General features: G+C 42.8%; 1 protein-coding gene across 6 annotated transcripts in view; it reads right to left on the bottom strand.

Annotated features, from left to right (window-relative positions):
* LOC110531067 (DNA (cytosine-5)-methyltransferase 3A) overlaps nucleotides 1-18416 on the bottom strand; it is a 90848-nt gene that overhangs the window by 63049 nt on the left and 9383 nt on the right. For 4 of the 6 annotated variants that reach the window (XM_036984550.1, XM_036984549.1, XM_036984548.1 and 1 more), the window contains 2 exons: nucleotides 4153-4266; nucleotides 3861-3977 (listed from right to left, as the gene is read on the bottom strand). In XM_036984550.1, the coding sequence (XP_036840445.1) occupies nucleotides 3861-3977; nucleotides 4153-4266 (231 nt within the window). The remainder of the gene's footprint in view (nucleotides 1-3860; nucleotides 3978-4152; nucleotides 4267-18416) is intronic. The other 2 variants (XM_036984554.1, XM_036984551.1) reach the window with 1 other exon arrangement.

Consider the following 18416-nt stretch of genomic DNA (forward strand, 5'->3'; position numbering starts at 1 on the left):
AAGTTCTCATTTACAACTGCAACCTGGCCAAGATAAATCATACCAGTGTGAACAGACAACAACACAGAGTTACACATGGAGTAAACAATAAAAAAGTGTCTGTGAGAGCCAGAAATCTTGCTTGTTTGTAGGTGACCAAATACTTATTTTCCACCATAATTTGCAAATAAATTCATTAAAAATCCTACAATGTGATTTTCTGGAATTTTTTTCTCATTTTGTCTGTCATAGTTGAAGTGTACCTATGATGAAAATTACAGGCCTTTCTCATCTTTTGAAGTGGGAGAACTTGCACAATTGGTGGCTGACTAAATACTTTTTTGCCCCACTGTAAATACGGCGCTGAGTTTTTAGGGTGTGCTTGTTTTGTTTTGAGATTCCAGTGTTCAAGACCGTTTGTTTATTGTGCAGAATATCTGATTGTCTCCTGTAATTCCACAGGCTCTGGCCATCTGGCCAAAATAACTCTCAGCTGAAGAGAATATCTGATTGTCTCCTGTAATTCCACAGGCTCTGGCCATCTGGCCAAAATAACTCTCAGCAGAAGAGAAGCAGCGATTTGCGAGGGCAACTTAAGATATGATGGCCAATGTGGAGACAGACCCAGAGGACCCCGATGTCTTTTTAATAACCTCCCCACCCTGGATCTTCCCTGGGTTTGAGGAGCTGATAACGTCAGCAGACCGGAGGAGAAGGGCCAATGGGGAGAAAAAGCACCGTCAGAACGAAAACCGGAGAAACAGTCCACAGCAGCCCTTCCGAGAGCATCCGATTGTGCAACAGACCAAAGACAATCACCTGCACATTAGAGACTATTTTCAGTGACTCTTCACACCTACTTGCACCAACTCCCACTCGCTCACCTTACATACAGTATACACACACAGAGAACATTACCCTCTTGCTTCTCTTTATTGGTATATTTTATAGAAATGTCTTGATATTGTGTAATTTTTTATAAATGTATTGCACTGTTGAGGAGAGCTTGGATTTTTTGGTTGTTTGGTTTGTTATTTCATTATTTTTTGGTGGAAGGTTTGGGATTTTACTAATGTATACCATTTCTATCTTCTTATTTAAAGCAGAGATTTTGTATTTTATAATTTGTTGACTTTTGAACACCTTTTGGTCGGGGGGCAATAAAGTGCAGTTGTATTTTTTTTGCTGTGAGAATGAAGGGAGGGTGGCTGTGAGAATGAAGGGAGGGTGGCTGTGAGAATGAAGGGAGGGTGGCTGTGAGAATGAAGGGAGGGTGGCTGTGAGAATGAAGGGAGGGTGGCTGTGAGAATGAAGGGAGGGTGGCTGTGAGAATGAAGGGAAGGTGGCTGTGAGAATGAAGGGAGGGTGGCTGTGAGAATGAAGGGAGGGTGGCTGTGAGAATGAAGGGAGGGTGGCTGTGAGAATGAAGGGAGGGTGGCTGTGAGAATGAAGGTAGGGTGGCTGTGAGAATGAAGTGAAGGTGGCTGTGAGAATGAAGGGAAGGTGGCTGTGAGAATGAAGGGAGGGTGGCTTTGAGAATGAAGGGAGGGTGGCTGTGAGAATGAAGGGAGGGTGGCTGTGAGAATGAAGGGAGGGTGGCTGTGAGAATGAAGGGAGGGTGGCTGTGAGAATGAAGGGAAGGTGGCTGTGAGAATGAAGGGAAGGTGGCTGTGAGAATGAAGGGAGGGTGGCTGTGAGAATGAAGGGAGGGTGGCTGTGAGAATGAAGGGAGGGGAACTCCACCCCCCCCCCCCCCACCCCCCCATTCAGCTGAAAAGTTGGCGCAGGGAATTCAAACATATTCTTTAGAAATATTTAACTTTCACACATTAACAAGTCCAATACCTCAAATGAAAGATAAACATCTTGTTCATCTACCCATCATGTCTGATTTTTAAAATGTTTTACAGCGAAAACACAACATATTAGACCACCACCAAATCAAAGGGAGAACCCAGCCATTTTTTCCAGCCAAAGATAGAGTCACAAAAGCAGGATTAGAGATAAAATGAATCACTAACCTTTTGAAAATCTTCATCAGATGACACTCATATGACATGTTACACAATACATTTATGTTTTGTTCGATAATATGCATATTTATATCCACAAATCTCGGTTTACATTGACACCATGTTCAGAACTGCCTCCAAAATATCCGGAGGAATTATAGAAAGCTACGCCAGATAACAGAAATACTCATCATAAACATTGACTAAAGATACATGTTCTACATATAATTAAATATACACTAGTTCTTAATGCAACCGCTGTGTCAGATTTTTAAAAACGTTACGAAAAAAGCCTAACATTGCAATAATCTGAGACAGCACTCAGACGTAAAAGTATTTCTCCGCCATGTTGGAGTCAACAGAAATACGAAATTACAACATAAATATTCCCTTAACCTTTGATGATCTTTCATCAGAATACAGTGCAAGGAGTCCTAGTTCCACAATAAATCGTTGTTTTGTTCCATAATGTCCAATACTAGTGTCCAACTAGCTGCATTTACTATCACTTTCAGCTCACGTGCCCAAAAACTGACTGCTGGTCCAGAACAACTCACACGAAAACTTCAAAAATATGCATTCCAGGTCGAATGAACTGGTCAAACTAAGTAGAGAATCAATCTTCAGGGTGTTATTTTCATATATATCCAATAACGTTCCAACCGGATCATACGTTTTCAGCTGCAGCCAAATGGAACGATGGTGGCACCCACAGAGAAATGCGCCACAGGAAAATGGCATTCTGTCGGGACACTGACTATTTCCCCTCCCATTCGGTCAAAGTTCCCAGCAAATGCTCCATTCCACTTTCTATTGAATGAGGACATCTAGTGGAAGGCGTAGGAAGTGCTACCAGATCCATATCTTGTTGGGAAAGGAAGGGGCGATGACGTCAAAGTTGACCCACATTCAGAATTTCACTTCTTGTTTGGAAGATTGCCTGACCTATGAGTTCTGTTATACTCACAGACATAATTCTAACAGTTTTATAAACTTCAGAGTGTTTTCTATCCAATAGTAATAATAATATATTAGCAATCTAGGACAGAGTAGGATGCAGTTCACTATGGGCACGCAATTCATCCAAAGTGAAAATACTGCCCCCTATCCTCAACCAGTTTTAAAACATTAAACAATGAATTTAAAGTACACTTTTAATAAGTGTATTGACTTAAGATATAATAGAAAATCCATCTGGTATTTGAAGTATGTTATGTGAATTTTTGGGATATTTAAGTATACTGTAATATATAAAAAATACATATATTTTTTTTTTGCTGCCTAACAAAGTCACACACACACACATACACCACCCCACCTCCCCTTCCCCAAAACGTGTGTAAATATTGGATTATAAATTGTGCCTTCCTGCATTATACTTATGCTAAAATCTTCATTATATTCTACTGCCATTTACAACGATGTATACAGTACAACTAATACAACTTGGAAATTCATACTGATCAGAATAACAACATGTTTCACTTACACACCAGACATCAGAGCTCAGAAACTCTCTCTCTCTATCTCTCTGTCTGTAATTGGTCAGTAGTGAGGTGTGTGATTTACACAGACAACTATTTGACTGAACATATGTTCTAATGAAACGCACACACAAACTCTCCCTCCCCTGTCTGTGCAGTTTGAGCAGGTAGTTAATATATTGGGTTGTGAATGAGACGGCTGTATTGTAGAGGACTGAGACCACAGCTGGCTGCAATACTACACCACTGTATCTGGAACTAGTTAACCTCACATACACACACGTAAGTACTCTCAATCCCTTCCTCTCTCCCTCCTCTCCCTCTCTCTCTCCCTCCTCTTCCTCTTTCTCTCCCTCTATCTCTCCCTCCTCCCTCTCTCTCCTACCTCTCTACTCCAGCAGTTGATCCACTTGTCTCTCTGTCTCCTGCTGATGTAAAAAGGATCTCCAGCCTGAAAGGTCTCTCTGGGAACCGGCCTTCTGCGCAGCCTGCTGCCTTCCCCCTGCACACACACACACGCATGTTAGCTACTTTTGTCTGTCTGTCTGTCTGTCTGTCTGTCTGTCTGCCTGCCTGCCTGCCTGCCTGCCTGTCTGTTTGCCTGTTTGCCTGTCTGTCTTTGCTGAATGACCATCTTATTGTTATTGTTATTCAGGCACGCTAAGTGGAGTCCTTGCCTCCATGTTGGGGTCCTTCGGCTCCAGAGGCTCCATTTTCCGCCTGCCACGTTTTCTGCGAGGGGAGGGGTCAACTTCCTCTGGGGGTGTGGGGGGTGCCATCTCACACGAGTCCTGGAGAGAGAGAGAGAGAGACACAGAGGTTGAAAAATAAAGACTGAACTTTAACCAATGACCACTAACAAATAACAGGGTTTTAATAATCAGGTGAGTGCTTCTGTGAGTGTGAGAGTTTTAACACCAGACTGAGACTGCCTCATATTAACAACAGCTATTTAACAACAGCTGTTAACAACAGTGTTCAATGAGGCTAGATGATATTAGCACTACAACAGTGTTCAATGAGGATAGATGCTATTAGCGCTTCAACAGTGTTCAATGAGGCTGGATGCTATTAGTGTTACAACAGTGTTCAATCAATCAAGCTAGCTGCTATTAGCACTACAACAGTGTTCAAGGAGGCTAGATGCTACTAGCGTTACAAGTGTTCAATCAAGCTAGCTGCTATTAGCACTACAACAGTGTTCAAGGAGGCTAGATGCTACTAGAGTTACAAGTGTTCAATCAAGCTAGCTGCTATTAGCGATACAACAGTATTCAATGAAGCTAGCTGCTATTAGCATTACCTGTTCAATGAAGCTAAATTATATTAGTGTTACAACAGTGTTCAATGTAGCCAGTTGCTATTAGGATTACAATAGTGTGCAATGAAACTAGCTGCTGTTAGCGTTTCTACAGTGTTCAATTAAGCTAGCTGCTATTAGTGTTAGAACTGAGTTCAATTAAACCTATTGCTATTACCATTAGGCTACTGTGTTAGTACAAAACAGTTTCTAATGAAGCTAACCATGTAATGCTAAAATAGCATGGTGTGTTTAATAAAGCAAGCCATTCATAAAATCACGACCAAGTTAAACAAGGTGCTAATATTATGCTAGGCTGCTAACAGGCTAGCTGGGTTTAACGATCCTATCAGCTAATCAGATCACTGTGTTAAAACAATAGTATCTAACATGTGACAAATACAATTTGATTTGATAACTAGCATACTGAAACAACACTGTATTTAATGATGCTAGAAGCAAAAATATATGGCTGCTCTAACAGTCTAGCAGTTTTTATAGGTGTCGCTAACAAGCAAGCAGGTTAGTTTATAGGCGTGTCGCTAGCAGGCTAACGGGATAGAAGGCTAACAGGCTTCCAGGCTAACAGGCTAAGTTTATAGGTGTGTCGTTAATAAGGAGTCTGTGAGTCCGGAGCTCAAAGGCTACACTAATGAGCTCTCAGAGACTCACAGACCATAATGAACAGGTGAGAAGCTCCATAAAACACATTAAACAGTGGAGACCATGTGCCCCTGGAAACACACACACACACACACACACACACACACACACACACACACACACACACACACACACACACACACACACACACACACACACACACACACACACACACACACTATCTTTCTCCATTCTCATCTCACACACTGGTAGTGGTACACATTGCAGCAAGAAACCTCATGTAAGCTTCCAGAAATATTGCCTATTCTTTAGCTCAGTAGGCTAACATGGTCTTAGGCAGGTGTATGCCATCTGTAAATATGAATACAATTGTTAAATTACGAGTCTAGATGGTTTAGCCATGGAGAAGGCAGCAACCTTCCCGCTAGCCATAACTGGCTGAGATAATGAGTAGGCTGGACATGCCGATAGATGAGTTCGGATTGGTCTGCCATGTAGCAGGCTTCTGTCTATAATATGAGCTGGTCAGTATGTGTAGGTAATCCTTTCTAACGCAGATATTTTTGAAAGACCTCACAAAGTAGAACTTCATAAGTGTTGCTCTCCACTACCTGCCGGCGCCGACAGAGATGGCCGCCTCGCTTCGCGTTCCTAGGAAACTATGCAGTGTTTTGTTTTTTTACGTGTTATTTCTTACATTAGTACCCCAGGTCATCTTAGGTTTCATTACATACAGTCGAGAAGAACTACTGAATATAAGATCAGCGTCAACTCACCATCAGTACGACCAAGAATATGTTTTTCGCGACGCGGATCCTGTGTTCTGCCTTTCACCCAGGACAACGGAATGGATCCCATGCAGCGACCCAAAAAAACGACTCCGAAAAAGAGGGAAACGAGGCGGCCTTCTGGTCAGACTCCGGAGACGGGCACATCGTGCACCACTCCCTAGCATTCTTCTCGCCAATGTCCAGTCTCTTGACAACAAGGTTGATGAAATCCGAGCAAGGGTAGCATTCCAGAGGGACATCAGAGACTGTAACGTTCTTTGCTTCACGGAAACATGGCTCACTGGAGAGACGCTATCGGAGGCGGTGCAGCCAGCGGGTTTCTCCACGCATCGCGCCGACAGAAACAAACATATTTCTGGTAAGAAGAGGGGCGGGGGCGTATGCCTTATGGCTAACGAGACATGGTGTGATGAAAGAAACATACAGGAACTCAAATCCTTCTGTTCACCTATTTAGAATTCCTCACAATCAAATGTAGACCGCATTATCTACCAAGAGAATTCTCTTCGATTATAATCACAGCCGTAAATATCCCCCCCCCCCAAGCAGACACACCGATGGCTCTGAACAAACTTTATTTGACTCTTTGCAAACTGGAATCCATTTATCCGGAGGCTGCATTCATTGTAGCTGGGGATTTTAACAAGGCTAATCTGAAAACAAGACTCCCTAAATTTTATCAGCATATCGATTGCGCAACCAGGGGTGGAAAAACCTTGGATCATTGTTACTCTAACTTCCGCGACGCATATAAGGCCCTGCCCCGCCCTCCTTTCGGAAAAGCTGACCACGACTCCATTTTGTTGATCCCTGCCTACAGACAGAAACTAAAACAAGAGGCTCCCACGCTGAGGTCTGTCCAACGCTGGTCCGACCAAGCTGACTCCACACTCCAAGACTGCTTCCATCGCGTGGACTGGGACATGTTTCGTATTGCGTCAGATAACAATATTGACAAATACGCTGATTCGGTGTGCGAGTTCATTAGAACGTGCGTTGAAGATGTCGTTCCCATAGCAACGATTAAAATATTCCCTAACCAGAAACCGTGGATTGATGGCAGCATTCACGTGAAACTGAAAGCGCGAACCACTGCTTTTAATCAGGGCAAGGTGACTGGTAACATGACCGAATACAAACAGTGCAGCTATTCCCTCCGCAAGGCTATCAAACAAGCTAAGCGTCAGTACAGAGACAAAGTAGAATCTCAATTCAACGGCTCAGACACAAGAGGCATGTGGCAGGGTCTACAGTCAATCACGGACTACAAGATGAAATCCAGCCCAGTCAGAGACCAGGATGTCCTGCTTCCAGGCAGACTAAATAACTTTTTTGCCCGCTTTGAGGACAATACAGTGCCACTGACACGGCCTGCAACGAAAACATGCGGACTCTCCTTCACTGCAGCCGAGGTGAGTAAGACATTTAAACGTGTTAACCCTCGCAAGGCTGCAGGCCCAGACGGCATCCCCAGCCGCGCCCTCAGAGCATGCGCAGACCAGCTGGCCGGTGTGTTTACGGACATATTCAATCAATCCCTATACCAGTCTGCTGTTCCCACATGCTTCAAGAGGGCCACCATTGTTCCTGTTCCCAAGAAAGCTAAGGTAACTGAGCTAAACGACTACCGCCCCGTAGCACTCACTTCCGTCATCATGAAGTGCTTTGAGAGACTAGTCAAGGACCATATCACCTCCACCCTACCCGACAACCTAGACCCACTCCAATTTGCTTACCGCCCAAATAGGTCCACAGACGATGCAATCTCAACCACACTGAACACTGCCCTAACCCATCTGGACAAGAGGAATACCTATGTGAGAATGCTGTTCATCGACTACAGCTCGGCATTCAACACCATAGTACCCTCCAAGCTCGTCATCAAGCTCGAGACCCTGGGTCTCGACCCCGCCCTGTGCAACTGGGTACTGGACTTCCTGACGGGCCGCCCCCAGGTGGTGAGGGTAGGCAACAACATCTTCACCCCGCTGATCCTCAACACTGGGGCCCCACAAGGGTGCATTCTGAGCCCTCTCCTGTACTCCCTGTTCACCCGCGACTGCGTGGCCACGCACGCCTCCAACTCAATCATCAAGTTTGCGGACGACACAACAGTGGTAGGCTTGATTACCAACAACGACGAGACGGCCTACAGGGAGGAGGTGAGGGCCCTCGGAGTGTGGTGTCAGGAAAATAACCTCACAGTCAACGTCAACAAAACTAAGGAGATGATTGTGGACTTCAGGAAACAGCAGAGGGAACACCCCCCTATCCACATCGATGGAACAGTAGTGGAGAGGGTAGCAAGTTTTAAGTTCCTCTGCATACACATCACAGACAAACTGAATTGGTCCACTCACACAGACAGCATCGTGAGGAAGGCAGAGCAGCGCCTCTTCAACCTCAGGAGGCTGAAGAAATTAGGTTTGTCACCAAAAGCACTCACAAACTTCTACAGATGCACAATCGAGAGCATCCTGGCGGGCTGTATCACCGCCTGGTACGGCAACTGCTCCGCCCACAACCGTAAGGCTCTCCAGAGGGTAGTGACGTCTGCACAACGCATCACCGGGGGCAAACTACCTGCCCTCCAGGACACCTACACCACCCGATGTTACAGCAAGGCCATAAAGATCATCAAGGACATCAACCACCCGAGCCACTGCCTGTTCACCCCGCTATCATCCAGAAGGCGAGGTCAGTACAGGTGCATCAAAGCTGGGACCGAGAGACTGAAAAACAGCTTCTATCTCAAGGCCATCAGACTGTTAAACAGCCACCACTAACATTGAGTGGCTGCTGCCAACACACTGACACTGACACTGACTCAACTCCAGCCACTTTAATAATGGGAATTGATGGGAAATGATGTAAATATATCACTAGCCACTTTAAACAATGCTACCTTATATAATGTTACTTACCCTACATTATTAATCTCATATGCATGCGTATATACTGTACTCTATATCATCGACTGCATCCTTATGTAATACATGTATCACTAGCCACTTTAACTATGCCACTTTGTTTACATACTCACCTCATGTATATACTGTACTCGATACCATCTACTGTATCCTGCCTATGCTGCTCTGTACCATCACTCATTCATATATCCTTATGTACATATTATTTATCCCCTTACACTGTGTATAAGACAGTAGTTTTGGTATTGTTAGTTAGATTACTTGTTGGTTATTACTGCATTGTCGGAACTAGAAGCACAAGCATTTCGCTACACTCGCATTAACATCTGCTAACCATGTGTATGTGACAAATAAAATTTGATTTGATTTGATTTGATGATTTGACCGAGTTTTGAAATCAGTGGAATTAGAGTATGATAGCTAAGGAGATGGAGAAAATTCTGGCATTTGATTTGCAAATATGCAGACAGAGTTGAAAAAAGATCACACGGAAGGCTGTGGTATAAAACACCTGTCCGGATTACATCTTCAAACTAAGGGCAACCATGGCCTCCGTGAGAGAGAGAGGGAGAGTCCATCCATGTATACGTGTAAGAGTGTCTAGCAAGCTACAGTCTCAGTTATTACACGCTTCTAATTTTGTCACAAAGTAGTTTTAATTTCAAGTTAAAGTGTACTGTTCACTAGCTAGCTAACGTTAGCTGGTTGGTTAGCTAGCTAACATTACGTGTATGATCTGTGTAGTAATATTATTTGTATCTCAGAGCCATTTGCATTGCTGGTTATATCCTAATGTTAGCTATCTAACATTGAACATGGTTGGTTACCTACCTGCAGATTCATGCAGGGTAGTAATGTTACGAGTTGGGATTATAGTTCATTGTTTAGCTAGCTACATGTCTAAACAAAAGACTACTATTTCAATAGAATGTTTATGATGTCACTGCTCATATGACATGTTACACAATACATTTATGTTTTGTTCGATAATATGCATATTTATATCCACAAATCTCGGTTTACATTGACACCATGTTCAGAACTGCCTCCAAAATATCCAGAGGAATTATAGAAAGCTACGCCAGATAACAGAAATACTCATGATAAACTTTGACTAAAGATACATGTTCTACATATAATTAAAGATACACTGGTTCTTAATGCAACCGCTGTGTCAGATTTTTTTTTAAACGTGACGGAAAAAGCCTACCATGCAATAATCTGAGACGCCGCTCAGAAATAAATATATTTCTCCGCCATGTTGGAGTCAACAGAAATACGAAATTACAACATAAATATTCCCTTACCGTTGATGATCTTTCATCAGAATGCAGTGCAAGGAGTCCTAGTTCCACAATAAATTGTTGTTTTGTTCCATAATGTCCAATACTAGTGTCCAAGTAGCTGCATTTGCTACCACTTTCAGCTCACGTGCCCAAAAACTGACTGCTGGTCCAGGACAACTCAAACGAAAACTTAAAAAAGATATATTCCAGGTCGAATAAACTGGTCAAACTAAGTAGAAAATCAATCTTCAGGGTGTTATTTTCATATATATCCAATAACGTTCCAACCGGATCATACGTTTTCAGCTGCAGCCAAATGGAACGATGGTGGCACCCACAGAGAAATGCGCCACAGGAAAATGGCATTCTGTCGGGACACTGACTATTTCCCCTCCCATTCGGTCAAAGTTCCCAGCAAATGCTCCATTCCACTTTCTATTGAATGAGGACATCTAGTGGAAGGCGTAGGAAGTGCTACCAGATCCATATCTTGTTGGGAAAGGAGGGGGCGATGACGTCAAAGTTGACCCACATTCAGAATTTCACTTCTTGTTTGGAAGATTGCCTGACCTATGAGTTCTGTTATACTCACAGACATAATTCTAACAGTTTTAGAAACTTCAGAGTGTTTTATATGCATATATTAGCAATCTAAGACAGAGTAGGATGCAGTTCACTATGGGCACGCAATTCATCCAAAGTGAAAATACTGCCCCCTATCCTCAACAAGTTTTAAATTTATCTTCATACTCGTAGTATAAACCAGCCTTTAATCTTGAACTCTTTGGTTGTTTAGTACACAGCCTCACATGTGAATCCTTAAAGAGATGGGTGGGGCTAAAGCTTAAAAAACCCTGGATGTTCTGCTAGACAGGTAACTCTTTATCCACAATATAGCAGGGGGTGTACAGCCATAACATGTGTTTTGTTGCTGGCATGGCATCCCTAAACTTTCTAATCTTGTCAATGAAAAAATCATTAAAGTAATTGGCAATATCAGTTGGTTTTGTGATGAATGAGCCATCTGATTCAACGAATGAGTTTGCCTTTTCCCCCCAAAATGTTATTGAAGGTGCTCCAAAGCTTTTTACTGTCATTCTTTATGTAATTTATCTTTGTTTCATAGTGTAGTTTCTTTTTATTCAGTTTAGTCACATGATTTTTCAATTTGCAATACGTTTGCCAATCAGTTGTGCAGCCAGACTTATTTGCCTTTCTTATCCCTCTCAACCATAAAATGATTAAATTCCTCATCAATCCACGGCGATTTATCCATTTTCACTTTCTTAATGGGTACATGCTTATTAGTAACTGGAATAAGCAATTTCATTAATGTGTCAAGTGCAGAGTCTGTTTGCTCCTTTTTACACACCACGCACCAACACATATTCTTTACATCAACAACAATAACTACAAAACTTCTTGTATGACCTCTTATACACAATATTAGGCCTTTGTTCAGAGGAGACTGTGTGAATCAGGCCTTCATGGTCGAATTTCTGCAAAGAAACCACTACTGAAGGATACCAATAATAAGAGGAGACTTGCTCGGGCCAAGAAAGATGAGAAATAGACATTAGACCGGTGGAAATCTGTCTGATGAGTCCAAATTTGAGATTTTTTGTTCCAACCGCCGTGTCTTTGTGAGACGAAAAGTATGTGAACGGATGATCTCCGCATGTGTGGTTCCACCGTGAAGCATGGAGGATGAGGTGTGATGGTTTGGGGCTGCTTTGCTGGTGACACTGTCAGTGATTTATTTAGAATTCAAGGCACACTTAACCTGCATGGCTACCACAGCATTCTGTAGTGACACACATCTGTTTTGTGCTTAGTGGGACAATGACCCAACACACCACCAGGCAGGAAACAAGTGCTCAGCATATGTGGGAACTCCTTCAAGACTGTTGGAAAAGCATTCCAGGTGAAGCTGGTTGAGAGAATGCCAAGAGTGTGCAAAGCCATCATCAAGGCAAAAAGAGGCTACTTTGAAGAATCTCAAATGTAAAATATATTTTGATTTGTTTAACACTTTTTTGTTTACTACATGATTCCATATGTGTTATTTCATTGTTTTGATGTCTTCACTATTATTATTACTCTACAATGTAGAAAATATTAAAACTAAAGAAAATCCTTTGAATGAGTAGTTGTGTTCAAACTTTTGACTGGTAGGGGATACTGTATGTGGAATGGTACTGTATGTTCCTAACACAGGAGATCATTTATTTTATTTTTATTTATTTCACCTTTATTTAACCAGGTAGGCAAGTTGAGAACAGGTTCTCATTTACAATTGCGACCTGGCCAAGATAAAGCAAAGCAGTTCGACACATACAACGACACAGAGTTACACATGGAGTAAAACAGACATACAGTCAATAGTACAGTATAAACAAGTCTATATGCGATCTGAGCAAATGAGGTGAGATAAGGGAGGTAAAGGCAAAAAAGGCCATGGTGGCAAAGTAAATACAATATAGCAAGTAAAACACTGGAATGGTAGATTTGCAATGGAAGAATGTGCAAAGTAGAAATACAAATAATGGGGTGCAAAGGAGTAAAATAAATAAATAAAATAAATACAGTAGGGAAAGAGGTAGTTGTTTGGGATAAAATTATAGGTGGGCTATGTACAGGTGCAGTAATATGTGAGCTGCTCTGACAGTTGGTGCTTAAAGCTAGTGAGGGAGATAAGTGTTTCCAGTTTCAGAGATTTTTGTTGTTCGTTCCAGTCATTGGCAGCAGAGAACTGGAAGGAGAGGCGACCAAAGAAAGAATTGGTTTTGGGGGTGACTAGAGAGATATACCTGCTAGAGCGTGTGCTACAGGTGGGAGATGCTATGGTGACCAGCGAGCTGAGATAAGGGGGGACTTTACCTAGCAGGGTCTTGTAGATGACATGGAGCCAGTGGGTTTGGCGACGAGTATGAAGCGGGGGCCAGCCAACGAGAGCGTACAGGTCGCAATGGTGGGTAGTATATGGGGCTTTGGTGACAAAACGGATTGCACTGTGATAGACTGCATCCAATTTGTTGAGTAGGGTATTGGAGGCTATTTTGTAAATGACATCGCCAAAGTCGAGGATTGGTAGGATGGTCAGTTTTACAAGGGTATGTTTGGCAGCATGAGTGAAGGATGCTTTGTTGCGAAATAGGAAGCCAATTCTAGATTTAACTTTGGATTGGAGATGTTTGATATGGGTCTGGAAGGAGAGTTTACAGTCTAACCAGGCACCTAAGTATTTGTAGTTGTCCACGTATTCTAAGTCAGAGCCGTCCAGAGTAGTGATGTGTTAGGAAATTATGATTAATATGACTGAACAAATCATTTTAAATGGAACTGTAAGTAAACTTATACTCTGTTATATTATGTTTAATAGGCAATATGAGTTCATAAGAAGAAATTGTGTGACAGGAGAAAGGAGTAATAAAATGTTAATGAACACCATTCCAACTGGGCAAATGGGTTGTGGACTGTGTAAACACATAAGGTCGTTAGCCTATGGTTGACCCAACCTGAAACTTAGCTCTGGGGTTTTTAGATTAGGCAGTGAGTGCATTCCTAGGGTTTCTGTTAATTAAAACTGTCAGTTCAGTGGTGATCGATAATGTTGAGGGGTCAAAGGTTATCTGGGAGTGTGTTAGTAAGTTAGAATGAACTTTTCACCTTACTTTGTCCTGGTCGACAGGAGGGGGTTCGGTTAAGGCAGTGAAATTACGTCATGATCTGTATTTAAACTGATGCATGTGTTTGAGTGGTAGCGCGCTCCGAGAATAAATTCTATTACCTATTATTTAAAGACTGGTCTGCGTCTATTTTATGCAAACAAGAAATCTTACAAATTCTCATAAAATAGATGAAGGGCTTTCAATTGATGAAAGCACATTGGCTTAATTAAATTATACTAACATGATGTTGGACAGGCGGGTAGGTGCAGGTAGCGATCGGTTGAAGAGCATGCATTTAGTTTTACTTGTATTTAAGAGCAATTGGAGGCCACGGAAGAAGAGTTGTATGGCATTGAAGCTTGCCTGGAGGGTTGTTAACACAGTGTCCAAAGAAGGGCCAGAAGTATACAGAATGGTGTCGTCTGCGTAGAGGTGGATCAGAGACTCACCAGCAGCAAGAGCGACCTCATTGATGTATACAGTCAAGAGAGTCGGTCCAAGAATTGAACCCTGTGGCACCCCCATAGAGACTGCCAGAGGTCCGGACAGCAGACCCTCCGATTTGACACACTGAGCTCTATCAGAGAAGTAGTTGGTGAACCAGGCGAGGCAATCATTTGAGAAACCAAGGCTGTCGAGTCTGCCGATGAGGATGTGGTAACTGACAGAGTCGAAAGCCTTGGCCAGGACAATGAATACGGCTGCACAGTATTGTTTCTTATCAATGGCGGTTAAGAAATAGTTTAGGACCTTGAGCGTGGCTGAGGTGCACCCATGACCAGCTCTGAAACCAGATTGCATAGCAGAGAAGGTATGGTGGGATTCAAAATGGTCCATAATCTGTTTGTTGACTTGGCATTCGAAGACCTTAAAAAGGCAGGGTAGGATAGATATAGGTCTGTAGCAGTTTGGGTCTAGAGTGTCTCCCCTTTTGAAGAGGGGGATGACTGCAGCTGCTTTCCAATCTTTGGGAATCTCAGACAACACGAAAGAGAGGTTGAACAGGCTAGTAATAGGGGTGGCAACAATTTCGGCAGATCATTTTTGAAAGAAAGGGTCCAGATTGTCTAGCCCGGCTGATTTGTAGGGGTCCAGATTTTGCAGCTCTTTCAGAACATCAGCTGACTGGATTTGGTAGAAGGAGAAATGGGGAAGGCTTGGGCGAGTTGCTGTTGGGGGTGCAGTGCTGTTGACCGGGGTAGGGGTAGCCAGGTGGAAAGCATGGCCAGCTGTAGAAAAATGCTTATTGAAATTCTCAATTATAGTGGATTTATCGGTGGTGACAGTGTTTCCTATCTTCAGTGCAGTGGGCAGGTGGGAGGAGGTGTTCTTATTCTCCATGGACTTTACAGTGTCCCAGAACTTTTTGAGTTTGTGTTGCAGGAAGAAAATGTCTGTTAGAAAAAGCTAGCCTTGGCTTTTCTAACTGCCTGTGTATATTGGTTTCTAGCTTCCCTGAAAAGTTGCATATCACGAGGGCTGTTCGATGCTAATGCAGAACGCCATTGGATGTTTTTGTGTTGGTTAAGGGCAGTCAGATCTGGAGAGAACCAAGAGCAATATCTGTTCCTGGTTCTAAATTTTTTGAATGGGGCATGCTTATTTAAGATGGTGAGGAAGGCTTTCTTTTTTAAATAACCAGGCATCCTCTACCGACGGGATGAGATCAATATCCTTCCAGGATACCCCGGCCAGGTCGATTAGAAAGGCCTGCTTGCTGAAGTTTTTCAGGAAGCGTTTGACAGTGATGAGTGGAAGTCGTTTGACCGCTGACCCATTACGGATGCAGGCAATGAGGCAGTGATCGCTGAGATCTTGGTTGAAAACAGCAGAGGTGTATTTAGAGGGCAAGTTGGTTAGGATGATATCTATGAGGGTGCCCGTGTTTACAGCTTTGGGGTGGTACCTGGTAGGTTCATTGATAATTTGTGTGAGATTGAGGGCATCAAGCTTAGATTGTAGGATGGCTGGGGTGTTAAGCATGTTCCAGTTTAGATCGCCTAGCAGCACGAGCTCTGAAGATAGATGGGGGGCAATCAGTTCACATATGGTGTCCAGAGCACAGCTGGGGGCAGAGAGTGGTCTATAGCAGGAGGCAACGCAGAGAGACTTGTTTTTAGAGAGGTGGATTTTTAAAAGTAGAAGTTCAAATTGTTTGGGTACAGATCTGGATAGTAGGACAGAACTCTGCAGGCTATCTTTGCAGTAGATTGCAACACCGGCCCCTTTTCCGTTCTATCTTGTCTGAAAATGTTGTAGTAAGGGATGAAAATGTCAGAATTTTTGGCAGAATCTGCTAAAGCAGTGAATAAAACAAATTTAGGGAGGAGTCTTCTAATGTTAACATGCATGAAACAAAGGCTATTACGGTTACAGAAGTTATCAAAAGAGAGCGCCTGGGAAATAAGAGTGGAGCTAGGCACTGGATGTGAATACAGTGGAGGTAAACCTAGGTATTGAGTGATGATGAGAGAGATATTGTCTCTAGAAACATCATTGAAACCAGGAGATGTCATCGCATGTGTGGGTGGTGGAACTAATAGGTTGGATAAAGTATAATGAGCAGGGCTAGAGGCTCTACAGTGAAATAAGCCAATAATCACTAACCAGAACAGCAATGGGACAAGGCAAAATTACATTAAGGAGAGGCATGCTTAGTCGAGTGATCATAAGGCTCCAGTGAGTAGTGAGGTTGGTTGGGGTAACAGATAACGTCGGTAGTCCAGTTGTGAAGGCCCGGTGGGGCTCAGCGTTGGCAGTAAAACGGGTCAAGATAGGTGATTGTAGCCCAGGAGTGGCTGATGGAACTCTTCAGCTGGCTAGCTCCGGAATAATTTATGTTTGCTCCGGGATCGACGTAAGCCAATAGTCACACGGATAGCAGCTAGCTAGGAAAAATAGGTCCGGTATGTTCTGGTCTGAGTCGCGTTGTACAAAACTGGCAATAGATTTTCGAACTAAAGGATAGCTGATGACCACAAACCGTGGTTAGCTGAATACTAACATTAGCCAGTAAACTGGATAGCTTCTGGCTAGCTTCTGGTTAGCTTCTGGCTAGCTTCTATTGTGGATTTCAGATTTGATGTAAATAATACTTTTTTTAAATTGGTGAGGCGGGTTGCAGGAGAGTGTTTTGAAGTTGAGTTTTTGGAAAAGAAAATATGTAAAAGATATGCGAAGAAAGGTGTAAATATATATATATATTTATATATATATATATATATACGGGACACGACAAGACGAGGACAAAGGACGTCTGACTGCTATGCCATCTTGGGACTGACCCAAACTTAAGGAAAGCTTTGACTTTGTACAGACTCAGTGAGCATAGCCTTGCTATTGAGAAAGGCTACTGTAGGCAGACCTGGCTCTCAAGAGAAAACAGGTGTTCACAGCCCACAAAATGAGGTGGAAGCTGAGCTGCACTTCCTAACCTCCTGCCAAATGTATGACCCGATTAGAGACACCAGCGATGAACAAACACCATTGTAAATGCAACCCATATTTAAGTTTATTTATAATAATATTTGATATGTCTCTATTCCTCTGAAATGTTTGTCAATGTAATGTTTACTGTAAATGATTGTTGTTTATTTTACTTGACAACATAAACATATGTTTCCCAATAAAGCCCTCTGAATTGAGAGAGAGAGATAGAGACAGACTGACAGACAGACACAGAGAGAGAGAGACAGACTGACAGACAGACACAGAGAGAAAGAGACAGACTGACAGTCAGACAGAGCGAGACAGCCAGACTGACAGACAGACACAGAGAGAGAGAGAGAGAGAGAGAGAGAGACAGACTGACGGACAGACAGACACAGAGAGAGAGACAGACTGACAGACAGACACAGAGAGAGAGAGACTAACAGACAGACACAGAGAGAGAGCGACAGACTGACAGACACAGAGAGAGAGAGAGAGAGAGAGAGAGAGAGAATAATAATATTAATTAAGCTACCAGGGCTGAATCTACAGCAGACAGAGAATACACTATCTTCAGCTTATACTTTATCCCATCTCTCATTCTTTCTCATTGTAACCCTCGACCTCCTCTCATCACCACTTCCTGTTTTGCATTGAAATGTATCACTGACCTCAATCTACACTTACACTGGCAGCATGAGAGAGTGTTCTGTACTGAATAAGAGAGAGAGTGTTCTGTACTGAATAAGAGAGAGAGAGTGTTATGTACTGAATAAGAGAGTGTTCTGTACTGAATAAGAGAGAGAGAGTGTTCTGTACTGAATAAGAGAGAGAGAGTGTTCTGTACTGAATAAGAGAGAGAGAGTATGTTCTGTGCTGAATAATAGAGAGATTGTACTGTACTGAATAA

Source organism: Oncorhynchus mykiss, chromosome 8, assembly GCF_013265735.2.
Source record: "Oncorhynchus mykiss isolate Arlee chromosome 8, USDA_OmykA_1.1, whole genome shotgun sequence".
Classification (NCBI taxonomy): Eukaryota; Metazoa; Chordata; class Actinopteri; order Salmoniformes; family Salmonidae; genus Oncorhynchus; species Oncorhynchus mykiss.